Here is a 26564-nt window from a genome sequence, read left to right as displayed (position 1 = left end):
GAGGAGCCGGCAGCAGAATAATTGTGAACTCTGAGCTGAGCAGTAAATTAAATTAGTCATTAATTTAAATTAGTAATATTTTCCGGCGGATTAAATTTAACAAGCAATTTTAAAGAAAATTATCAAGATAAGTCATTATTCACAAGCTTCTGGAATACGTGACTAGTAGGTTTGGTATGTGTTTTTATTTTATTCATTTCACGTTTGAAGTTTGAACATTGCAATTTTGTTTGTAATTTATATTTAATTTTTTGTCATATATGTATTTCAGTTTGACGAAAATATAACTCTTGTAACCTGGTAGAAGTGTGAAAGAAAATTAGCCGGTCAATGACGTTAGATAACCTATAATTTGTCGTTCCAAGAAATAGAAACATAATCGAGAAGGTTGAAGGTATTTCGGTTTTAGATTTAAATGCAGAAATTAAACAAAATGAGAAGCTGTATTATTTTATATTTGTTTTATTTAAAGGTGTATCAAGTTGACGACACACCCAGGATAAAAATGGGACAACACGTATCTAGAACGGATTTCGAATGGACAGAGTCGCTCGAGCCTCATGCTGTCAGACGCACGGATATTTTGAGTAAGTAATATGATTTTGTGAATTTCATGAGAATTTTGAAAATAATCATGTAGTAGTCGATGCATGTCATTCTAACGGTTAAGTTATTAGATACAGCCCAGTTAGCAAGGAATCCTGTGCAATCATGGAATGATGATTACGTGAGCTGATTAGTGCATTGTTCTCAGAAAGAGGCAGATTACATAACTGTCTAGTGGATGTATAACGTGATTGTCTCCATTTCGCGGCCCTTGTCATTACGTCACAAATGACAACATAGTTCATGTATCCAGAGCTTATCAAGCAGTATCTGCTGATTGAAGTGCTTATCTGTAGAGTAAATGTTTAGAAACAATAAACCTTACATGGTGTCATGATTCTCACGATCACGATGTCATGAAGTGTAAATAATTGTATAACGTGAATGTTATGGATGATGTTTCACAAAAAAAGTAGTAGCTTTTTGAAAATGTGCATTCGAAATTAATTTGATTAACAACTTTAAATTTTTGTTTTCAGAAAAATACCCACAAATTCGGGAGCTTTTTAAACCAGACGAAAATATGAAATGGAAAGTTACACTACTCGTATTCATTCAATTTGTCATGATTGCTGCCGTCTCAGAAATGTCATGGACTTACATTATCCTACTTGCCTACTGCTTTGGTGGTGTAATTAACCACGCTCTTACCTTAGGTACATACGTCCAAAGTCTAATGGAAATATATATTAACGCCTTTGAAGGGTGTGTCATAAATGAAGGTTAATATATTCCTGTATTTTTTAGCTGTTCATGAAATTGCTCACAACCTTGCATTTGGCCACTCACGACCTATGGCGAATCGAATGCTTGGGATGTTTGCAAACCTGCCTATTGCCATTCCTATGTCAATCTCTTTCAAAAAGTATCACCTTGAGCATCATCGCGTAAGACTCAATTTGCATGTTGTAATTTTGGTAAAAATTCTTATATCTTGTTTTACCATTTCAGTATCAAGGCGATGAGGTGTTTGACACAGACATTCCAACGTATTTTGAGGCAAAACTGTTCTGCACAACTGTTGGAAAATTCTTCTGGCTGCTGTTACAACCTCTGTTTTATGCCTTGAGACCTTTACTAGTGTATCCAAAGCCACCATCTAATTTGGAAATTATCAATGCCATCATTCAGCTATCTTTCGACTTTGCCGTGTTTCACTTTTTTGGAGGCAAATCCCTACTCTACCTCTTTCTGGGAACGCTATTAGCCTTGGGTCTTCATCCAGTTGCTGGGCATTTTGTTGCAGAACACTACATGTTTCACAAAGGTACACTCAGAATAAAATGTAAGCAAATTGCTACTGGGCGGTGTCTATATATGACCTCACCGGTTTGGTAGCGATTTGCTACAGAATTGTAGTAAATTTGCTACCATCTTGTAGCATTTCCTTACCCCGCTGTTACGGTTAGTCAAAATGTGGTAGCAAATTTACTAAAGTTTCGTAGAAAATCGCTACCAAACCGGTGAGGTCATATATAGACACCGCCCAGTAGCAATTTGCTTACATTTTATTCTCACAATGGAGGCGCAAACCATGTTCAGCCCAGATAATTTTTTGACCTTATTAGTTTGAAAGAGCAAGTCTTTACAAACAACATTTGGTTCGGCACTTGGGCAGATGCGCAAATTTCAGCATGTTATGGGCGCCGCAAGTTCGCAAAAACGCACGAAGTTGAGCTCGCGCTGGGCATTGCCCGAAAAACCATGCGTTTTTGTGAACTTACGGCGCCCATAACGTGCTGAAATTTGCGCATCTGCCCAAGTGCTGAACCAAATGTTGTTTGTAAAGACTTGCTCTTTCAAACTAATAAGGTCAAAAAATTATCTGGGCTGAACATGGTTTGCGCCTCCATTGTCAGTGTACTAAATTCATTGATTGTAATAAAACATAAATTTCACAAAGGCGATCTAACGTGTTGAATAATTTTCAGGATATGAAACCTACTCGTACTATGGGATTCTAAACTGTGTAACTTTTAACGTTGGCTATCACAATGAACACCACGACTTTCCAGCCGTACCGGGTTGCAATTTGCCTAAGGTATGAATTTGTTGAAAATTTTCATTATAAAAAATATTTCACATCTTTCTTCAATTTGATTTGTATAGCTGAGGGAAATAGCTAAAGATTACTATGATACTCTACCACATCACGATTCTTGGGTTCAAGTTCTTTACGATTTCGTTATGGATCCAGAGATTGGACCCTATGCAAGAATCAAAAGAAAGAATCGGGACTTGGCTAAAGAAATCAAAGATGCAGAAACTTTTAAAAATGGCAATGGCCTTGCAAGTACTTTCGATAAAGTCGATTAGTCAGTTATTCCGCTATTTACTTACATAACTCGCCGACCGCTACTTCATGCATGTATTGTGCTTCTAATCATTTTGCAACAAATGAAACGTGATATAACATTTAAAAAGGTGTCTTATTATGCCGTTTACCATATAGTCTTGATATGTCGAAAGAAACCTAGTGCTAGTATGCACATAAATGCATATAAATTGTGTATTTAAATAATTTGCCGTGTTTATGAAAAATACTATTTTAAAACTTATTACTAAAATCTCATTCGATCTGTGGTTTGAAAATGTTCTTTGTGGATACTCATTCGTGATTCCTCATCGACTGGATTTAGTTGTTGTTGTTGTTGTTGTTAATCCTTTATTCACGTGTCAACAGAGATCAATTCATTACAAATTGACTGCATTTAGTATTCGCCATGTTATGTTTTAGTCTTCCTATAGATACATTACCTTCCTCCCTGCCTGCCCTTATGCATTGTTCAGTAATTACTACATTTATGAAAATAATTATGATTCCACTATTATTAAAAATAATAGCTACATACATAATAGTCAAGAGTATAAATAATTTATTTTATTGATTTCGATAATTGTTCTGAAATACCAAATGCAGTTAACAACACCACAACAGAATTTATGTATAGAAGTAAGAATTAGCTTGGTACTTAAATTTTGTTAGTTGTTAAACCTTCCGAAATACATGTACAATTTTGTTAACAAAATAATATTATTACTGTAATAGTAATTTTCAATTGACGCATTATGCAATTTTTACTTTACTGTAAATTGGTACAAAACTGAATTTAGGAAAGAATGGTCATGGTCACATATTTTCGATGTAAAAGTTGGAGCACCTCGTTTTACATGTGTCTCGTATTTCCAAAATTGATCCCAGACTGATTGGCTCCTTTGTTGGATCCGTACTGGAGAGAGATGACAGAGTCGGAAGCCTTCAAGTGATTAAAATAATTTAGTAAGTTAAATCTTACATCCAATTTAATTAACTACAAATTTAAATTAATTATTTATTAACCTTCAGTTGTTCTTCTGAAAAATTGCGGACATTTTTCGTCGATTCTTTGGGTCCAATTCCAGGCTTGCCAAAGTTGGATGCTTTCCGTCCAAGAGATTGAAGACAGATAACGACAGAATTGAGGTTCTGCGCAAAATAATTTAAATTTGCATTTTAATTACAGATTGAACTATTTGGTTTTAGCATGACAGCTAAATTACGAACCTGTCTTTCCCACAAGTCAACCTACATATTAAAAAAATACGCCATGATTAGATATTCAAGTCAATTTATGCAGGTTATTCCATGCATTTTGTACCGTTTGGAATTGTTCTTGGGACGGAACTCCGAGCGTGGTCGCGGACGCGAGAAAGTTGTTAATGTTCTCCATGCACTTAAAAGCCATCGTGCTAGTGTTGATCTTCTTCACGGAACCAGCCTTGATTTCGTTGACAAGTCTGCATGATAAGTCATTCACCATTAATTACGATTGCCAATTCATTAGATTTACACCTGTGAAGTATGAAAACAGCTAATTTACTCGCAAAGAATGGTACCATCCTTCAAAACATCGTAGAAATTGTCCATTTCTCCATTCGTGTTCAATGGCTTGTTAATTATTTCGGCGATCCACTCCAAAACTTCGTGGGCATGTTGTTCATTATACTTGCTCATGATCTGCAATTTTAAAAATACTTATACTTTACGTCAATGGAATTTCAACAATGTGAAGTGAAAGTCATAAATCGTTGCAAGTTGCATACTATTTTTGCATGGGGCAAAAAATACATACGTACATAGACATTTTTATTTGCATCGTTTATTACTGCACACCTACAATTACATAGATTTATATGTCTATGCAAACTATAATAAATAAAATTAGCATCGCATAATAATACTCATAAAAAACTATTTTAATTCTCCAGTGAACCCACTTATGTCAAAATGAAATGGAATTGTTCACCAATTAACCAGTGGTTTGGTTGTATAAATACATGCTGACTAACACATTTAAAGTGTCACTATTAATGGAGGTGTGGGTGCATGTGAGTAGTTTTCTAATTTAATGGTGTACAAGCAAAGAAAGAGTTTTACTTTATCCTTGTCATAATCTGGAAAATTTGTACCTACTAAACGGTTACTGGAAAGACATGACATCACCCCCAACCAACTGTAGCTCATATGCAACAAATTATTACACGATGTATGTACCACGTATTTATTGTGGTTAAAGGAAAACATGTGCAGAAAAAGTGGCAGTTAATGTTGTGTTGTGACTTTTTCTCATAACCAAAGGTATACATAAGTACACATACTCAATTTAATGATGAACATGATGTCAGCAAATGATGATGATTCGATTTCATCCAGGATAAGACCTAAACTGAAAGCCATCTGCTTCATGTCTTTTACGGATTCGACTTGCCATTATGTATGACATGACATTTTGTATTCTATGAAAAAAAGAAGGGAAATTATTATATTATTACGAGAGGAAGTGGATTTATGTATTTGCAGCTGGTGCTGCTGCTGGTCTGGAAAATCTGCACAAAAAATTTGCTGGATGTACGTACGTACATAATGCATGCCAAATACATAAGAATGCGAATTTTGCACGGTCTACTTATACCGGAAAGATTAGATATATTTGTTGAACGTGTTTATAATGCGGCGCAGGAAGTTGGTCAGCCTTTGGTTTCAGAAAGATGACATAATACAAAACACTGAATGACATATTTTTTTACGTGCCTGCCATGAAAGCGATATCGTAAAGAGTTCAATGTCAGTCAGCATACACGACGCCTTCTTGTTGACTTACTTTAAAAGTGAATGCCATTTGACAAATTGACAATGGACTTTTCATGGAATTTGATTACAACACTTTAATTTGCTCTCCAAACTTGGTGATGAACTCATCGTACGCATGCATATTTATATTTGTACGTGCAGAAAACCTCCTTTCCGGACTAATAACATACATAATAATTTTTATTATTGGCAATTTTATGGAAAATTTTCATATTTATGAAGTGAAATCATAGACCAAGGCATAGATTATAAATTGATTAATGCATATCTGTCACAGTGGTTGGACGGTTTTTGAAACCAGTTTTCTCGTAGGAGTTGCGATTGACATATATTCATTATTCTTATCGTCTTTTTAAGGCGTATTAGTCAAGTACTAGCCCATGAATTTCTTCAAAGTACAAAATAACAGTTTTTTATACTGATTGTTATGGGTCGGGTAATAAGATATGCATAAATGGGAAAGACTCAGCTATGCATTTATAAAGGCCAGGGCGAAGGTCACATTCTTCAAATTTTGAAAGGGGTGACAATATGCTATGTTAAATTAATGTACCACAAGTTACAAAAATACGATGAAATGGGAGAACACATACATTTACGAGGTAATGATTTCGAAATATGCAATCAACCCGTCACCCACAAACACCAAGGAAAATAAAACATCTCTTTGAGCCTAGTCTCACTTCAAAGAGGGCAAGAAGAAGTTATTATGCAAAGTCAGGAGAGGGGTGAATGAGAAAGAAATAAGATGAGCATTAAATTGTCTCGTTTAGTCCAAGAACCAAGAATTACACGTAACACGCCTATGAAGTCGTCGAGAGTTCAACACTTTACTTTTGTCTCTCAAAATCTAACCGTCCCCTCCAGCAAATATGTAAGTAAAGTAAGTGGTTTTAAGAGAAATGCTTAATAAAGGCCACAAAAGAAGAAGATTTTGCAAGTCAGTGTCCTCAATGAATGGTGAAGGAATGTTCCGCATGAAATTGAAATCCCATACAATTCAAGATAACTAAAACCACCAACCTTGGCTTGGGCTTCGGCAGCAAATCCAGACTTGGTAGCACGAGAAGTAGCCATTTTTTCGAGAGAATTAGTGAATTTTTTCAAGTAAATTGAGACGATTTAGATGAATCCACAGGTGTGTAAATAGGATAGCAATGAATTTTTTTTATCTCGTCTGGTAAATTGCACTCGGTGTCAAAAGTAAATTAATAATGGCACTTTAGATAAAGGTGAGTGACGCGATAAGAGGTTATCTTGATGGTACAAAAATGATACTAATTTGGAAGGGAGAGATGGGATAAGCGTTCTAGTCAAAGTCTGTCTCACGAGTGTGAAACTTGCACGATGCGAATAATATGTTGCTTTGGGATGTAAAGTTAAGAGCAAAACTTCACCACGGGAAGGATACAACGATTAATTTTTCGGCTAGCATTTAGCACACGTTGCAAGTCATAAGTTAAATTAGTTGGGTATACGTACGTTGCCGATAAATTTGTGCACAGGGAATTATTCTAATGAGGGTGGGCTTAATGTATGTATGTACGTACGTAAAATGGACTGGAATGGATATAAATTCACGTCCTCGTCGTTCGTCTCATGATTCTTCTTGGGTTTGAATTGCATTTCATTGTTTAATTCATGCAACGGATACATAGATGAAGAATTCATCATCGGTTGGGATTATTTTATTGTTTGCGGCTTACTCACTCAATGTTGAAGGTTGGGTGAACTGTTTGGTATTAAATTTGCATTTTAATTTGAATCAAATTCATAAGTTCGTCATGCTATGGATTTAAATTAAATATGATTGAAATTCTTGAGCGAGGATTAAATTAAGGTTGTTAAATACAAGCAGAATTGTTAATTACGTTTTATTTCATCTTAAAACAAGTATATTTGATCTTGGCAATCGGATTTTGGGTTGTCGCGAAATTATGGCAAAATTCTTGTATGCATTGCTGCACTTGGAATTCGTGTTATTTGGTCAGCGAGCTTTTATTACGGTTGGGGACGAATGGAAGCCAAATTAAATGAAGTAAAATTGGCCAAATTAGCCACACACGTACAACGAATTTATTGACGGAATTATGCTGTACAATACAGTACAGTAAATTGTGTACAGTGAATTTGTCTTGGTTAGCTGAAACTTGAGATGGGGAAATTGAGAGACAACTGGGTGAACTCTCCGTAAATGGAATGTCACTCTATTTTATATGGTCACCCTAACGAGATTATCACTAAAGAGGCTCAAATTCGATCTAGATTCCAGATTAGCAAGCCAGCCAAGCCTCTGGGGCATCTCTGTCTAAGAAAAATGACGAATCTGCTGAAAAGATGTGCAGATTTTACACATTAGAGATGCAGATTTGCATTAAAAACTGCATTGTCTGGGCGTCACGTTTCTAATTTATTTTTGCATCCTGAAACTGACAAAAAGTACCAAACTGAACCGGACACTGTGGAAAAAAGATTAAATTCTGGACACGACGAGATCCTCTAATCCGTTGAGTCTAAAAGAAAAGTTTATTCTAAGGAGTGTTGTCTGTCGGTCGGCCACAAAATAGGGATGATCTCATCCTTCGCTGAATAACTTAAATGTGCACTTTTCTTCGTGCTGACCAACCTGATTTTACCAGTAAATTTTCTCCCTAAATCTTTTGTGCATTCTTACAATAGAGTTTTTATTTTATCAGTTCCGCTGTATAATGGCATCATTTTTTTTTGAAAATGTGAAATCAAAGTCAACTGAACTGACCATCCGTCCTCAAAGATGCCCTTTTACCTACATAACAATCCAAGTAAGCCTACATGGTCGTCGTCGCTATGATGTAACCATTTTCGGTAAGATGGACCAAAATCAAGTCTAAATAAGTTAGGATGACTCGACCATAACGAGACAACTCAACAAATATAAGGTCATCATTGGTGGTTTGGTGGATGTGTCATCTTATAAGGAAATGTAAGAACTTCAGGTGGCGTCGATTGTTATATGTGCCATCAAATATGTATGTAGTATAAATATCATGAAAATGTAATGGGCAGTAACTAATACATAGAATATATGTTATTATCCAAAAGTCATTCCTTAATCGAGATGCATCACACAAACAAATGTTGCAAATGATTTCAAATAATTGCTCTCAAGACAAAACTAAAATTCGATCATCATGAGTAATACGTAGTAAATGCAGATGTGCGTCGTCGTCGCATGGTCATCGTAAATAAAATACATATGTACGTCCTTCTGTTGTTTATATGACGAAAATATTGTCAAATTGCTAAACAAGGACTAAAATCCTTCAGCTTCAGTATAGAAATTATATGCCATACAAGAAACTAAAGTGACAGTGGCCTTTCTCTTCTTTGCCTTATCTCAATAATCAATCAGAATTGAAGTCGAAAGCTAAAATGCAACTGGCCAATTATGCAGAATATATATGTGCAATGAGACCCTTGATGCAATAACCTCTGTCATTGTGACCCGTAGTAAATTGTGATTCTAATCAGAATACAATGCGAAATACAATGCGAAATCCTAAAATAGTTGGAGTATAGTAGTAATCCATCCAAAAATAGAAACTCTTCACTGTCCGTCATCCTTGCCTCACAGGAGGAATGAATTGAATATATGACAGATGCATTTGAATATGTAAGCAAGCACAATTAACAACCATCCTAAATACTTCATTTCAATTTAATTATCAATGACCTTTCGAGGGCCACTTCTTAATAAATTTTGCATGTACACGGAGTTTTAACTAAAGTACCACAAGTAAACACACACCTTATTTATATCAGGAATAAGTTTGCATGTAGATTTTAGTAATACGACAAAGTGTATGTTTTATGTGTATACAACATGATAATAATAGAGTTATAATGGTAGTAATAATAATATCTACAAGAAAATAACTATTGTTTAAAGTTTTTACTTTTACTCTGCAAAATTTCACAAGTTTAATTGCATTTCAAAATTTAATCTATTTATATAAGTTTTAATCAAGTCAATAGATTTCTTCTGTTCAATAATATAATGAGCGCAGATATATATTATCAATATTCCTAAACTGTACAAGTAATAAACAGATGTTGAGACTTGGAGATTTTTTAAAACTTATATAACGTGACTATCCATCCCTTCATTTTCACTGCTTGTGTGTGTAACTTTTACGTTTTCTTTCTTTATTTCTTGCTCGGTTCATTATAGTTTTAACATTTATGTATCACTAAAATGAATGATATAACGTCATTGATTTGCAGATTGTACGCAAACATATACATGTGACGTTTACCACCCAGCAGCATCAGTTAATTGTCATTATATATTCGAAAAACTATTACAGTATCATATAACTGACTCGGGTTACTCCATAGCATACACTGATTAACGTTAATTGAACTAAATTCTATTAACATATGCATATACTAGTAGTAAATGTAATAGTAGTGTCACAAATGGTACTAAAAACTTACGTTAAAAGTTATAAACAAACTATATATAAATTCCGTTACCCATTATCATCATGCCATCCTAAAAGATATCATAGTAAAAATCTTAACAATTACTTGCACTTTGTAGGAAGCGCATAATAATTTAGCTAAAATTAGAAATTAAACTCTAGTGTTTCTTTTTTACATGATAGAGTAGTTTTATAGTGACGAAAATAACTTACGGAAGTATTTGTATATCTGAGAACCTTTATAATTTTTCAAGATATAAAACGCAGCAGCAGCATAGTTAACTTGGTTAAGTCTATTATCATTATTACTATCATTATATGTATGTACAGTACAAGCATAAAACTTTATGGTAAATTTGTTATAATAAATAGAAAAGCAGTTCTTCAAAAATTCACAGACATTTTTCACATGATCATTTCATCAAAAATTAAGTCGTTTTGTTACTTAATTATAGTAATAAGTACCAAAAGTACCTTTCAACAGTATAAATTCTTGTTTTTACTACAAACTAAGCTTTGTCCTCATGATTACTAAAGAGTTTGGCTACAACTTAAATATAATTCTATACTTATTATAAACCTTTAATGTTTATATAGTTTACTTTGAACAATGGTGACCGACCAACCAGAATATAATATTTATGTTTTATGGGAATTACAAAAACAATTTTGTATTGAAAATAGCCAACAGCTCGATTGAAATGCAAAAAAGAGGAGAAAAGACCTCTTAGAAAAAGTAATATTAATTATTAATTTTTTGGTTGAATTGTCGTACAAATAAAAAGAACATAATTTAAACCACGGTCCGCAGGCCAACCTAACCAACCATGGGAATGGGTGGAGGATTTCTGTTCCTTGATTCTTCTTACTCTGATCAGTTTAGATAGACTGCGACGATGCATCCAACGATTATTGAAATGAACAGAGGTTAGGTCCACTTTGTAGTCAATGATTAACAAGGGGATTAGTAAGTCGGTTTTGAACGAGAACTGTAAAGTGTAAACACAATGTTAGAATTTTAAAGCCATAAAGATCTGTGTATGAAAATTGACCAAAATTTACTTACAATAAGGGAGTGTAGAAAGTATCCATATTTGAAGCATAGAGGTATTTTTGAGAGCAGGTAGCATCGGGGGTTGAACACTGGTAGAGAACTTGGGCGACCATTGCAGCTACTTTTTGCTCTAAAATTTGACTCATTACGAGTTGAAGGAGGCGTGGTTCATGCTGAAAGAGAAAATTATTAATTAAATTAAATTAAATTAAATTAAAATACTCAGTAAATCAGCAAATATTTAGAAGATGAGTACCTGAACAAAGAGAGGACGGTTGTCTGGATGTCGAGCCAGATTTAAAAGAGTCATCGCCGCACGTCGCAACATGTCCAGGGAAGTTCCCATTGCTTCCGGATTCTCGCGGAGCACTACGCATAAATTATCCATCAATTGCATTAAAAACTTGCACAAAAAATATTAACAAACATGACAATGTCTCAGTATAATGTTCAAATACTTACCAGAAAATCCATGGTTGTTTGCGATATTCATAGCGTTGTGCTCAGCCTGGAGAATGATACAGATTTGTAATTATTTATTTTAATATTGCCAAAATAATATATTAATTAGCAGTAAAATGGGGTTAGGATAAATTACCTGTTCAATGAATGATATGAGTAAGGATATACATGGATTTTGCAAAGCAATTGTTCTAGCTACGCCAGAATCCGCCGCAGACAAATAATACAGGAGATTCAGAGCAAACTCCCTCATAACTTGCTCTTCTGTTCGACATAGAGAGCGACAAAGGAGTTGGCACAGTCTTTCTATTCTTGAATAAGGTGGTGTAGCCAGTAATAAATCCACATTTCCTTGAATGACACTCAACTTTACGAGGGCTTCGATGGCAAGGCGTTGTGGCGAGAGATATGCGCCAGGACTAAGTGTTGGGAAAGGGTCTTGACCATACGCTGCAAAAAATAAGATTAATAACCGTTGGTGAATTTTGTCAAATCATTGATTACGCTATTTAAATATTCTGTGAATTTACCTGCTGGACACACTGCCCAGTGTAAAAGTCCGTCAAGTATGGGCCTACTGACTTCTTCGGAAAATTGACTGAGGTCCATTTGTCCAGAGATGTTTGAAATCATAACAAGTACATGTTCTCGTATGTGATGAACATAGTCCCACCACCACTCATCATCGTTCGTAAGACTGGTGCAAGAATCAGCTTCAATTTCAATCACTGCAGCGGACCCAGAAGGTTCTGGTTCTTCTTCTTCTGCGAACAATGCTTCCTCCTCTTCGTCCTCCTCCACCTCCTCAACTTGGTCGTCTTTTTCTTTCGCTTTCTCCACCTTCTTCTTCTCCTCTGCCTCTTCCTTGTCATGTTGTTCATCAACTTGCATTTGCTCGTCCGCCGTCTCTTCGTTATTCGTGGTAGATTTAGGTTCAGAAGATTCATCCTCTGCAGATTCGGATGTTGGCTCTTTCGTAACAATCTTCTCGTCCTCCTTGTTGTTGTCTTCGTCCTTTTTCTCCTTTGGCTGTTTTTCTTGATGCTCAGAAGATTCTTTTTCTACCTCATCGGTTTCAGTAGATGTTTTCGACGACGGCTTGGAAGAAGAAGGTGAACTAGGTTTCGCTTTCTTTACAGGATGCTCATGTTGGAGGAGAATTAATTTCCCAACAAGGCTGAGGAATGATGTGCATTTTCCAAACTCTACTTCATTTCCAGGAACAAAAGTTAAATTTCTAATAATGTTACAGATGGATAGGCATCGTCTGGATAACGAATCTTGCGATTCCGTCACGAGATACAAACTGGATTCATCTCTGGAATAACACTCGTCTTCGTAATCTTCAACCCGCTTCCTTTTCAATGCGGCGCCAGGATCTCTTATAGTAATGTCACCTATTTTCACGTCCACCACATGCTTAAAATGTTTACTACTATCACAGGTATTTTCTGAATTAGCTGCCGACAAGTTGGAGTTGTCACTACCTCCTCCCATCATGATGAGGTTGTTACTATCACTCAAACCATTTTCCAGCACTGGTAGGCGTTTCTCGACAACTGTAGCACTATTATTATTATTAACAACAGCAAGTTCATCGTCGATATGATCGTGATGACGTTCTTTCTTCACGACAACAGTTTCAGCGTTTTCAGTGTCTGCTACTGCTGCCGATGGAATTATTGGTGATTCACTTAGAGCATTGTCATCCTCAGTTTGTTCTTTCCTAATACGTCCTAAAACATCATCAAGTCGTTTCTTCTTCTGGTGGACGATACTATTGATCTTCGAATTTGGTAATAAATTTGAAGTTGGAGTGGAAAAAAGTTGACAATTATTTTTCTTTTCCATAGTCATATCCAAAGCGTTCTCAGAGTTGAGAGGTCCATTTTCCTGGATAATTTTCTTTGTATTACTAGTAGTTGATGAATTAATGGGTGTTACAACAGGATGATTAGAACTGGATGAACTATTATTGGTCACAGTCAATGACGACGACGTCTCATTTGAAGGTGATGACGACGATGGTGTTGAAGTGGATGTCGATACAGGCGTAACTAAAGTTGGCATTTTAGTTTCACAACGGTAAAATTCTAATCCCACTTCTGGCAATTTACCGCCATTAGATGATAAATTGTTGGATTCATTGTTGCACTTTTCTTTTCTTCTGTCTTCAGCTTTTATATCGCGAACTATTGAGAGCGGAGTTGGAAGCGTGGTGTTGAAATAGGTGACTATATGTTTGGAAACGTCCATAGTTCCATTAAGTTGTTCTATATCGGGATCGTTTCGCATCTTTTCGTCAACATCCCAATCTCTTGGTCCTGGAATATAAAGGTTATTGGTCAACACGAGTACATTTTAGATACGCACTGCAATCTGGCAAGAAATAAATTTTCTACTCACCAGGAATAATGAAGGGTTCATCGTCCCGTGACAGGATTCTCACTTTCTTTCCCTTAAATCGGCTAACCATGGTGTAGTTGACTGAGCCTTGAAGTAATAAAGTGCGATGGCTATCACGAGGAAACGATTTAATGGGAGTTCCAAGATCTGGTTCTTCCTCAACAACTTTGTCGTCTCTTTCATACCACTGAAGTTGTTTCTGTAAAATAGGCGAGACACACAATAAATAATTAATCAATCAACTAAAGTGAAATAAAAGTAAAATAAACTCTTACAATTGGCTTTCCTACATCTTCTTCAAACTTATCAGCAGTTAAATCAATTCCAACACTTTGTCCAAATAGAAGGATGAGGGCTCGTCGTAAGTGTTCCAATAAAATATCCAACAATCCCGGCAAGTACGTCAGGGAAAAGTATGATACTGACTGGTCATCGTAAAGTAGAACATTGAGCACATCAAGAGCCCACGTTACTTCTGCTAAAAGTCCCGATTTTAAACTCATCATTATTCTCCAAGCCTCAACTGGAGACACATCACTCTTGTGCAATTTCCTTCTCCTACTAAGCACTGGAGTCACTAGATAAAAAAATTGCAAGTGTATTAGTTGAAAGTTAAATTATAATAATAAAATCATTAACACTAATTGTTTCCTTACCTGCTTCAACACTTTCAGGAGGGAAAATAATCTCCCGTTTTACTTGACCACCAGGAAGCATTGGGACTGAATGAGGTGGATATCCTTGTCCAGGATGTCCCCCTAACTGTTGTTGTTGCTGCTGCTGCTGCTGTTGTGGACTCATGCCAGGAGGTCCCATTGGTCCTTTTGAAGGTCCAGCGGAGGGAGACGGTTGAAGGCCAGACGATGGTGACGGACCGTATCCTCTATTAAACATTTCTGGTCCAGGTTTTCCTCCTGACGAAGGGAATGGTGATCGACCACCTCCCGATGAGCGGGATGGGCCTGATGCGCTCGAAGTTGGCCAAGGTGAGGGTTGAGAGGAGTGACTATGAGAACTGGAACCGGAAACTGGCGGAGACATAATACTGCTTCCAGTAGCAGAGGATGAGGAATATCTTGGGTCTTGTTGTTGCGGCCATGTTGCTCCTTGAGGAGGTGGAGGGGGTCCTTGTTGAGCATTTGAATTTGGAGGACCAGGTCTTCCTCCAGGCCCTCCAGCAGAGGATCCAGCCCAAGGTTGTGGTGAAATGGGTTGTTGTGGTGGAGTTGAACCGGGACTTTGAGCAGGGACTGGAGTTGCTCCTTGTGGGGGAGTGTGTGGAGATGGAGACGCGCCCTGAGGGCCAGGAGGAGGAGGAGGGTAACCTCGTTGTTGCCCTGGGTAGTGACCTCCACTGTTTGGCCAACCTGGAAGAGTGCAAATAATAATAAAGTTTTAGTTTACATTTCATATAAAAGTGACATGAAAATGATGAGTGAAAAATTGAACAAGATATGTACAGATAGGCACTACTAAACTACTCTAGAATAAAGAAACATACAATAAAGTGAGTTTTCGTGCATTCTGGCAGCATAATAATGCGGATATTTCAACATCCGCGAATCAAGATTCAAGTACATTGTAGTAATTCAGTGATAAAAGAGATATTACAAACTTTAAATTGAAATGAATTATCGAACTGAAATGTAGTGATAAGAAACAAAACTACAGTTTGATATTCAATATATTCAAGCTATAAAATCAGACTAGAGAAAATCCATGCATCCAGGAAGTCGAAAGAAAGTAATAACAAGAGGACAATAATATTCTTGCATGCATAACAAATATATGTATATTGCCCATTGTTGAATGAAAATATCATAAACAAAAGACCCGAGCATTCACAACAATACGTCGCAAATTAAAAGGATTCATTCCATTGTGCTTAACAGGGTAACAAACACAATGCTACAAATTTTTGACAACTAATAATAACACAGTACTAAAATGATCACAGGAATGTTTTACAGTACGAATAAGAGGAGCATAGCACATGCATGGATGGATGCAAGTTTTAGTGGAATGGACTCTCGTGTCGGGTGTCATGATACCTTCGGAGCGTTTAATATAAATTTATTATTTCATAAAATAAGCATGGCATGGTTTACAATAAATCTAGTTTATTTCTCCTCAGTTAGAAATAATTTAGGATTATGATTTGTTGCAAAAATAACTTTCCTTATCTAAGCCCGCGGAGAAAAAATGCCCAACAAAAATCTCGATGCGTGTCAAAAGATAGGCTTGGGTTGAAGCGTGCCCACGCCACAAGTCTGATGCATTGCTTTTCTCATTCGATTCATTTGTCGCCTGAACACCGTCCTGCAAGTACACGACTTTTTTCCTGTCTTTGTCACACTGCCCCAGTACTAAGAAAACATGGATAATGCTGAGATTTATCAACAATTGCAAAACTACGACAATTTCGGAATAATAATACTGGCTGCTCCCCCTTTACCCATACCTGAGCTAGCCCACATTTGGGAATGGGACACCAAAACAGGTCTACCGATCTTTGGAAATCCAGATAGACGTAAGTATTATTTTTTATCTACTTTTGCAATTTTTATGTATAAGGGCATTACAAATATTCTTTTCCTTTTTTATATCAATATTTTATTTAGCTTGGTCGCGATATGTTCCCGGTTCACTTACGAAACAACAGCTAAGAGATGGATTGGAAAGTAATTCAGAGGAATTTCGAGTAACATGCTCAGGAAATATGAAACGTAAAATGTTGGGGGCTCTCCTGAAGTCTGACATCAAAAAAATTCGAGTTGTTGAACACAAAAACGACATCATCATAAAGAAGACAACTCAACCACTACTACCATTTGACGGCGTGTATGGAGAAGGATCTCTAAAAACGACCAAGGACGACTCTAATCCAAAAACTGTTCCAGGTAATGTTTTACATTTTTATGCAGCGTATGTTTTAAGTTTTCTTCCCAAACAGATTTGCTCCTCGAAGTAAACCACAACGCAGCGAGAGGACATACTGAACCTGGCACTTTTCGATGCAGAGAGGGACATTGCTTGGTCACTGGACCTAATATCTCTGGGACTAACTCGCTTCAATGGGGACCACAGCCGCATCATAACTTGCCCCTTCGCAAAAGATTTACTTGCGAATCTAATAACGTAGTTTATATGATACATTGTGCGGCCTGCATAATTAATGGAAACTGGAGTACATATATCGGGAATTCTAATTTGGTAAGTATTTGTACTAATCTAAATTTATTTTAAACATATATATGTATAACGTGTTAACTATTTTTATCAGGCCACTCACAATATCCACTTTCGATTCAGACAACATAGACAACAGGTATGCGATCAAACGCTACGAGAACGGTACCCACCACCAGAACTGGAGGAAACAGTTACGAGACGTCTGAATGGTGAAGAAGATGACGAGGACGATTTGCTACAGGATCCGTTCGTACATTTTAGATATGTGCACAACCAAAATGATATGAGGTTCACCATTCTCGATGGAAATTTTCCAACCGATAGATGCAGGAACAGATGCGAATCGTATTATAAGCTAGTTTGTGGAAATTATGAGTATGACCCCCATACTTTGTCCGGTTCTCTTAACAGGAAGAATTAATTGTAACTGTTTTTTTATCGACCCTGGATTGATTATTGTTATGATTGTTGGTAGAAATTGTGTTTTTTTAATACTTTTTGTATAATACAATTGATGAATTTATGATTTGTATTTTTTTACAAACTTTTGAACCATTCAATAAACTATATTGACTTGAAAATTATATTGACTTGAAAATTATTTAACAAACCTATGTCGACTTATTATTTTCCAATATATTATAATATTATATCTATTATAACGTGATGTCTGAGTTTTCCATCCAAAACTAAATTTATTGTAAACCGTGCCATGCTTATTTTATGAAATAATAGATTTCTATTATTTTATAACCTAATCTAACCTTCGGGAGCGTTCCAGGGCTTTTGTGCAGGTGCGGTGGGTGATGGTGCAGGAGGAACGTTGGGGGATGGGGAAGGGGATGAACGTGGCGGGGGTGGTGTAAAACCAACCCTGCTGTTAGACCCTGGCTGACCGTCTACTCCATCGAATTATAAATACAACCAGCGAATGCATTACTTATTTACACATTTACACATACATACATTAAACATATACAATGGACCGAAATCCGGCCATCCAATTAAATTCCTATATATTTATTAGGCATACATATATGCATACAGCTTGTGCTATCATTCTAATCTTACCGTAGGGCGGAACTCTTTGCTGAGGACCTTGAGCGGGTGACGGGTAACCAGGATACTGCTGAGCCTGAGCACCCCCCTCTTTCCCCGGAGGATATCGCATTCCTTGATTTGGATGTGGTGGAGGCATATGTTTTCCTCCAGGTGGATAACCCTGCAATTATTACATGAATAATTTTATTAACTATACTGACTCGACTTAATAAATTACTAGGTTAATTTTAGTAGGCGATTATTTTATACCTGTTCAGTCTGTGATTGGGAATTGTAATAGTCTTGTTGACTCGGATAACCATTAGGAGGAGGTGGAGGATGAGGTCCACCTGGCTGTTGTCCAACAGGAGAGGATCCTGGCGGACCTTGTTGACTTGCACTCGACGAAGGAGGATACGGACCCCTTGGAGGATAACCTTGGGGAGGACCGCTACCACCACCACCACCTTGCGTTGAAGAGGGTGGAGCCATATTGTATCTATCTTCACTTCCACTGGTTGAATTCTGAGAGTTAGGAGGATGTTGCCCTTGCGACCCGGACTGGGGTGGAAGAGGTGGCTGACCACTATAACCACCTGGACCTTGAGGAGTAGGGCCTGACCCTTCGCCGCCACCGTAAGGAGGATACATTGAGCGTCCGTACCCACCTTGTGGTTGGACACCCCCAGAATATCCATCTACGAGTGGACCAGGAGGGCGACCAGGGTACTGCTGCTCTACTGGGGATGGGTAAGGGGGATAATTTCCTGGAGGTCCACCTTGGTACCCTGTTTACATTTATGAAAAATATTAGCACAAAATAAAGCATGATACTCTTTCCATTCAGATATAAAGATATACAATATTTTGAATTACTGGGACGTAAACAGCATATAATACAGCACGCTATTATTATTATAAGTATCGAAAGATTTATCGATAAGTCAGAGCGCATGCATGTAGTGAACTTAAGAATGCTGTACTGTATAATTGGGCGGCTCATTTTATGCTGTGATGGATGTTTTAAAAAGGCAAGAAGGGTGTGCAGTAATAGTAGTACAAATAGGTACTCGTAAAGACGAAAGAATTCGCATGCAGCAATTAGTAAAAGATATCGTTTTTGTCTCTATTTTAAGCGGAAAAGTTCCTGGTAGTGTAATACATAGTCGCAGTTATTATATAAGAACAATAAGTAAAAAAAAAGTTATAGTGGAGGAACAACAGATCGTGAAAACGGTGAGTTTATATAGTACGTACCAGAAGGTGGTTGAGATGAATACGGAGGATAATAATTGGGCCTAGATTGTTGTTGATAATGCTGAGGATATTGGTCATCAAATGGATTTGACACACTGACTTGACTCTTATCACGATCTAACAATCAAGTTCAACCCTTATTAACAATCAAACTATATTTTTCTTCTATCAACTCAAACTGAAGTTTACTTTTAATTCTCCAATCATTCTCTCATCATAATCAAACGTGATATTTAGTATGTAGTTCTTGAACGACAAAACTTGTGTATTTTATGGTATCTTTCTTTCTCTCTTTCTCTTTCCTTTGTTTGTGCAGAAAAGATTCCCCGGACCAAAGTTATTAAAAAACAACTTTTTAGTAGCTTTTAGTATAATAATAATAACGGCACAAAAGATCTTTACTAACTATAAGGTACTAATTTGTAACCCTTGACCTACATAACACGTTGTTGATTTTCTAGTGATGGTTTTTGTGGCAGATTTTTTAATTGAATAAAAAAATTCTACTAAACGTCTAATCTTAATCTCAATTCAGTTGAATAAAATAGCAATAATATGTAATAGTAATAATAGTACCCCGTGAAAGCAGGTATATGTAAATCAGAGTACGAGAGCTACAAGTACATTTGTTATTTACAGAAAAGCCCGATTTTCAGTGGCGAATAATAAATCAAGAGTTAGTAAAGGTATTAAATAAAGCGTTAATTATAAGATGGCTAAAGTTGGAAGCGTCAATCAAAAGTACTGACTTATTCAGTAATAATAATAATGGAATCGTTCAGCAACTACAACTTTATCGTTATTACTTTCATTTAACTCGGCGGCCAATGACAATCACACAAGCGAGAAATATTTCGGTATTAAAGCGCTGATAATACATTCAAATCATTCAATTAGTGCTTGGTTTTAACCGAAAATTTCCGCAATTTCAAACGAGCACCAACCAAAGGTTTGTCTTCTTAAATGAAGCTAAAGATTTTTTTACAAGTGCGTTAAAAGTAAACGATGTCATACCTGGATGCTGAGGAGGTTGTTGCGAATTCTGACCAGGAGGACCAGGTGGTCGTGCAAGTGGGCTTGGTGTAGGACCAGAACTTCCAGGAGCGCCACCATATTCTCCGCCGGAAGGGGGTTGTCCATATGTGGGATAGTTGGAAGAAGGTGGAGAATTGAACCCATCCATTGACGACGAATTTGTATTGTTATTATTTATTCCAGGGAATGAATCTTGAGAATTTTGAAATAATTGAATTGAAATAATTGAAAAATTGAATTAATTTTAGAATGAACCTTGAGAATTGGAAGATCCGGGCGAAGGAACTGGAGCAGTTGTCTTTCCCTTTTTCTTTGTAGAGGTTTCAACTTGATTAATCAAAGGCTGAGGATCAATTCCACCCCTGTCAAACTTGCACTCGAAAGGGAACAAGTGTTTGGTATAATGTTTCCTTAAAGTGTAGGCTGCAAATGTGTAAGTAACGGGCGTAAATTAGATTACTCATATAAAATCGATCACTAAATTAAACCTAGCCAATAATAATACCTGCACTAGACGACGCTCCTATTCCTAAAGAACCGGCAATGTCCTTCCAAGTCTTATTTTTAGAGACCTTTTTCCAAAAATAAAATCATTAGCAACCATAACCATGTGAAACTTTTCAAATGCAATAAATTATTATTATATGAACCTCGAGAAATCCACCCCTCTCTTTAACAAATAAATAAAGTCTGAAGAGATCCACTGTAGATAAGAGATGTCAATTAGTTACACAATAATATTATTTCCAGTGTGGGTAAAGATTCCCCCCGGACATCTTTTGAATCTTTTGATTTAAGAAAAACTTACGTGGGTTCTTGGAGATGGTTGGACACGAAGCAATTGGTGTATTGTTCTCCTCCATGAAGTGTATCAACTTATCTAGAAAAAGTCTTCGATCTGGATTCTCATCCATGTCGTATAATTTGTTGAGACTATCCGCCTTCTGCACAAAAAGTAAACAATAGTTAGTACTTGACAAAATATTAACATGTCATCATATTATTATACAACTGCCACTATTCATATTTACACACAAAAAGCTCAGTAACATAAAACATCGATGGTGTTCATGATTACCTTATTCTTTCCTTTAAAGTGCTCACTTGGAGGTGGAGGGTGACTATTTAAACCCTTTAACAACATCAAAGTGCAATTGAATGAGTGCATCACATTAATGAAATTATAAGGAACGCGATAATAAAACGAATTAATAAGAATATTAAAAGAAACACACAACACGAGACACTTATAAAGTTCATAGAGAGAGAATTTGAGATAAATGTGTTTCATAAAAAAAAGTAAAAGAACGTAAAAATAAATTGGCGAAACACATACATAGAACATTAAAGTATTTTTTTTGGAATAATCTTTTCATACTTCTTTTTGGTACAAACAAATTACGTAATAATTTTGTCAACAAACTGAACAAGAAAGCATTTAGATGGATGTATACACTTACAGGACTCGCAGGAGTTCGTGGCCAACCAGGACTATTCATTTCCCCATATTCTTCGTGAACTGAATTCATACTGGCAGCACCAGGAGAAGGAACTGCGTTATTTTGCGGTGTCGTTGGATGACTTGGATAATTTTGATGAGGTCTTGGTCCTTCTGGCCTTAGTTCTGTGTAATCAGTTTGACATAGGAACACATTTTATAGTTTTAGTATGATGCGTGAGGGACCTAATGTGAACGAAGGGCTTGTTGCAGATTTCGCAATGGACTCCAGTAGTATGTAGAAGAACATGTGCGTCGAATATAACCTTATGGTTTTCTGAACACTTGCAGAGACTGCAGTAATACTTTTTTAATCCTTTGTGTTTGATTAGTAAATGGTGCTCTAAAGTCTTTTTAACATTGAATTTTTTATTGCAATGCGAACAAATAAAAATTGAAATTTTTGGTTTTGGCTTGCGAGAATTTTGGGAATTTGGCAAGTTTTTTATGACTGACTGTGCCCCTAGTTTATTGCAATCGAAATCAAAATAATTACGAGTTGAGATATCTAGTTCACCAAAAACTGATTTTAATTGTTTGTTAATGACGATTTTAAAACAATCCTGTCCAGCTATGCTATTTAAAGCAACTCCAACCCGTTCAATACTACCCCATTGCTGAAGATTGTATGATCGTTTTGTATGAAAGAATATATATATATTTTAATTTATAACTTACTTGGCATTGGAGGTCCATCGTCGCCGCCGGATGCTGCACAAAAATCCACAATTATTAATTGAACTATGTCTGAGATTGTTTATTTATTTATATTATACGGGCGCGATCACAAGCAAGTTGACCATTATTGACTCACCTCCTGATGCATTGGACAGTGTAGATTGTTGAGATACTTCATCCACATTAGCTCCATCAGGCCCAACCGACACAAGATTTGGTGGATTGCTGATTCCACCATCTTGAGAATCACCCGGCATAATTCCTGGGTGATGAGAATGTGGTGGTGGTGGGGTTTGCGAAGGTGAAGATGGTCCTGGGGGTCCCATGGGATAGCCGTGAGTAGGGTAGCCAAGTTTATGTTGTAACTGTTGCTTGAGATGCAACTGAGATCTGGGAGGAGGGGGTGTTCCTAGTGGGTTTGAACCTGCTACTGCACCTGGCCATCCTTGTGGGGGTGGTTGTGAAGGGTAATGAGGAGGGTATGGACTATTATATTGATTCCCTCCTCCTGGACCCTGTTGCTGTGGTGGCGGAGGTCCTCCTCCCACATGGTTTGGCATTGGATGTCTCGGACCACCGTAATTATTAGCTTGCATGGGTTGTTGAACAGGTGGAGGGTACGGACTCATCATTCCTCCTACGTGACCTCCATGTTGCTGAGGTGGTGGTGGGCCACGGGGCCCGTAACCTCCTCCTGGCCCTTGCTGGCCTTGTTGCTGTTGATGTTGCCAATGCTGTTGTTGAGGATTAGGTTGTTGATGGGGGTAATGTCCTGCTCCTCCTCCTTGCGAAGGGGGAGGAACCATTCCAGCTTGATGCGCAAGTTTTCCACCACTTTGGTACGGCATATGATGCGGCGGAGGTGCCATTGCTTGACCAGGATAGGAACCACCTAGTGAAACAGGTATAAATATTAGAATTACCATTATCACAAGTACTAATAAGAAAAATTTAGATCGTAAAGTATTATTACTGCCTGGCATCGGTGATTGACTCATCCTTGTACCGTCTGATTGACTACTAGAAGGTCTTGGTGGCATCGGAATGTTTTGATTTCCTGCAACAACACGTAAATAAAACATTATTTATTAGGGGAGTACATAAATAAATATATAAACGTATAAAACCACTCGATAATAATCTATAATCTGATATCTCATATAAATGAGTAGTAGTAGTAGTATTGCAATTACTCATTGCACAAAAACGCACGTGGTGGATTGAACATTTACTTAAGCCGTATATTTATTTATTATAGCGAGAGAGAGACTATTAAACCAAACCAGAAAGAAGGTCGAATTTGGATGATGTCAAAAAATAATGGGTGGACGGAACAGCTGTTTCTTATCATTCGTTGAACTCAACTCACTACTTCACACAGTCAGTGATGTAACCTCTTTTCATTATTTTATGTCAACAACCAAGCAACCTGTCAATGTCAATAGTGTACATACGTCCCAAAATAAAAAGTGCATAAAAATGTCAATCACCACCACTATGCAAGAATGGATGTGCCAATAACGAGTACCTTTTATTCAATTCTTTTGTTCTTGTGTCGCACACAACTAAATATTTGATGAGTCCACGGCGTACGCTATTTATTAACACAATGCCGTATGGATTTCATACTCTTATAGATACTTTTATTCTTGTGGATTATTGGTCCTCTTACAAAAACAATCCTAACCTAACCCCTTGTGCTCCTATACCAATTACAATTCAATACTGACCTGCACTAATGATTATACCGACGAGAAATGGTAAACCAACATCTATAGACTTTTCTGCAGACTTGATACTCTTCTTAATCACCAGCACTCGTCTACATAATCCCCATTTATGAATGAATGAACATTCAAATTCCAAGTTCAGAAATTTGGCCTTGCTCGTTTTCAAAAGGGATTCATGAAACGACATGAAAGCCAATGTTTGCAGGGTCGTGGTCATGATGATATATAGGGCTATATAAGCGGAAAGGAGTGAATAGGAAATGCACGAAGAAAGAAAGAAAAGCTGCTGACGCTGTCAACAGAACCCATTAGTTAAGTAATTTATGTTCTTTTCACCACGGACGGAGAGATCAAGTCGCATAAAAACATGACCCGAGATCAAACTCGTCAACAACATTGCAGTTTCTGTGAAATCCTTCTTTTGACTTTTCAAAGTACAAAAAATGTTGCTGCTATTAAAATAATAAATTCTACTACATTCTGAATAATCTCTTAATTCAATTGAGTAGAATCAAGTTAATTCTACTCAATTCAGTCTTAATTTGGATATACAAATTGCGAAATTTTTACAAAAAAAACAGTAAAATAAATGGCGAGTGGGTGCGCATGGGGTGCGAGTTAGATAACAAATGGACTTGATGAATGAAACAAAACTCTTTTCTGGTGTCCTTCACAATCACAAGCTATGACCTAGATTGGCCGATTCATTCATCTCCTGGGACTCGGAGTTCATTCCATTCCGCAAAAAGGGGAAAGTTAGAAATAAAGTGTGATCATAAAACTGCACCACCCGGCCAGTCACCTTATTTTCATCCTCGGATAAAATATATACTCCTCACCAGGCACAATACACTAATGTTTTTCTGGCTATACCAATTCCCAATGGGTTTAAAAGACCAAGACCTTTTCCTCGCATTGACTCCTGCTACTTTTAAGTATTTAATTATTCATGATACCAATACGTACATAGGGTAATTTGAAACCTAGTCAATATTTAATTATCTATGATGTCATTATGCTATTCCAAGTTTATTTATCTCAATTAACTCTCTCCTTCCAATCAACAAAAATTTGACAATTAGTTGGGCGTTTAACAGTTTGTTTCAAAGTGAGACAAAATGCAGCATTATGAATACATGAAATGACAATTCTCAGCAGTAGTGACATTTGTACGTATACGCCTCATGTTATCAAGACACTAAATTCCAGTCCAAATTAAGACGCATCATTATTGCACACAACACGGTAAGAAGCCGTGGCATACATAAGCCTCCGGGGTCGCCAAGAGATATATTCCACGGTTACGTAAGGATTGTTGGTCTCGGTCCCCGTCTGGGACAAGTCTGAAGAAAACGAAAGTGAATTTCAACCTTAAAAGGAAGGGAAATCATTCTATTTGCTCAATCACATTTCTTACAAGCATAGGATACGAGTAAAATAGTGAATATACAACATAATGCAATCTATTATTGTAAAAGGTATCACTTCCTTGTCAAAACCCGGGCTCAACCCAAACTCAAAGTAAGAAGAAGGTCACATCGATAAAGGAAGTTCAGTCAATCGTAGCAGAAAGGATTAGTTGCAAGTAGTCGATGAGCTAATATCGGTCCTAGTCCCGAGAAGTCTACTTTGCTTGCTCGCTCTTTCGTTCCCTTTCCATTTCACCCAAAGCTAAATGGATTCGGATATATGGGGATTCGTATTATTGCCGATTTACAACCGATGAGGAATATACATATCAAAGTACACACACAATACACTCCGTATAAAATTTGCATCTTTTTTTCCTTACCCACAGCCGGTGACATAGAACGAGATCCGGCCGATCCGGTTGGAGACGGAGAAGGTCTTGGTCCGCAGGGTTGCTGTTGGTTCATCCCACCAACACTATCATTGCTATTACAACCTGTGACTTCCTACAAAACAAAAAAGTTCACATTAATTCAACACGTGTACTGATGATTGGATATCAGCAAAATTGCAACATATTTTAACGTGAATTTGAGCTCAA

General features: G+C 36.9%; 4 protein-coding genes across 6 annotated transcripts in view; 2 read left to right on the top strand and 2 right to left on the bottom strand.

The window, feature by feature from the left end:
* Positions 1-22: 22 nt before the first annotated feature.
* Positions 23-3638, top strand: LOC110853896 (sphingolipid delta(4)-desaturase DES1). Its single transcript, XM_022102250.2, has 8 exons — positions 23-174; positions 272-394; positions 473-587; positions 1086-1262; positions 1354-1493; positions 1558-1873; positions 2538-2647; positions 2716-3638. Exons 3-8 carry the CDS (start codon positions 506-508, stop codon positions 2920-2922), a joined length of 1032 nt encoding a protein of 343 aa, XP_021957942.1. The 5' UTR covers positions 23-174; positions 272-394; positions 473-505; the 3' UTR covers positions 2923-3638.
* Positions 3466-6958, bottom strand: LOC110853897 (myophilin). Its single transcript, XM_022102251.2, has 6 exons — positions 6761-6958; positions 4467-4603; positions 4245-4383; positions 4151-4171; positions 3947-4072; positions 3466-3863 (listed from the first exon to the last, which is right to left on the bottom strand). Exons 1-6 carry the CDS (start codon positions 6812-6814, stop codon positions 3774-3776), a joined length of 567 nt encoding a protein of 188 aa, XP_021957943.1. The 5' UTR covers positions 6815-6958; the 3' UTR covers positions 3466-3773.
* Positions 6959-9416: 2458 nt separating this feature from the next.
* LOC110854152 (trithorax group protein osa) overlaps positions 9417-26564 on the bottom strand; it is a 40160-nt gene continuing 23012 nt past the window's right edge. The window contains exons 5-28 of one of the 3 annotated variants that reach the window (XM_035854892.1): positions 26346-26469; positions 23797-23880; positions 22960-23715; positions 22824-22856; positions 22108-22271; positions 21726-21779; positions 21456-21591; positions 21298-21350; positions 21153-21219; positions 20903-21070; positions 20627-20839; positions 19613-19729; positions 18626-19143; positions 18386-18536; positions 18079-18213; positions 14779-15489; positions 14398-14699; positions 14123-14321; positions 12247-14040; positions 11853-12166; positions 11717-11762; positions 11511-11623; positions 11267-11427; positions 9417-11189 (exon numbers count right to left, since the gene is read on the bottom strand). In XM_035854892.1, coding sequence (XP_035710785.1) covers positions 11165-11189; positions 11267-11427; positions 11511-11623; positions 11717-11762; positions 11853-12166; positions 12247-14040; positions 14123-14321; positions 14398-14699; positions 14779-15489; positions 18079-18213; positions 18386-18536; positions 18626-19143; positions 19613-19729; positions 20627-20839; positions 20903-21070; positions 21153-21219; positions 21298-21350; positions 21456-21591; positions 21726-21779; positions 22108-22271; positions 22824-22856; positions 22960-23715; positions 23797-23880; positions 26346-26469 — 6438 coding nt within the window. In that variant the 3' untranslated portion in view covers positions 9417-11164. The remainder of the gene's footprint in view (positions 11190-11266; positions 11428-11510; positions 11624-11716; positions 11763-11852; positions 12167-12246; positions 14041-14122; positions 14322-14397; positions 14700-14778; positions 15490-18078; positions 18214-18385; positions 18537-18625; positions 19144-19612; positions 19730-20626; positions 20840-20902; positions 21071-21152; positions 21220-21297; positions 21351-21455; positions 21592-21725; positions 21780-22107; positions 22272-22823; positions 22857-22959; positions 23716-23796; positions 23881-26345; positions 26470-26564) is intronic. The other 2 variants (XM_035854894.1, XM_035854893.1) reach the window with 2 other exon arrangements.
* On the top strand, positions 16670-17895 carry LOC118436547. The gene is made up of 3 exons (XM_035854898.1): positions 16670-17022; positions 17076-17335; positions 17406-17895. The coding sequence occupies exons 1-3, from the start codon at positions 16842-16844 to the stop codon at positions 17733-17735; spliced, it is 771 nt and encodes a 256-aa protein (XP_035710791.1). The 5' UTR covers positions 16670-16841; the 3' UTR covers positions 17736-17895.

This window comes from Folsomia candida, unplaced genomic scaffold (genome assembly GCF_002217175.1).
Source record: "Folsomia candida strain VU population unplaced genomic scaffold, ASM221717v1 Fcan01_Sc009, whole genome shotgun sequence".
In the NCBI taxonomy this organism is placed as follows: domain Eukaryota; kingdom Metazoa; phylum Arthropoda; class Collembola; order Entomobryomorpha; family Isotomidae; genus Folsomia; species Folsomia candida.
Note: the sequence above shows the minus strand (reverse complement) of the source record. Positions and strands in the feature narration are given on the sequence as shown.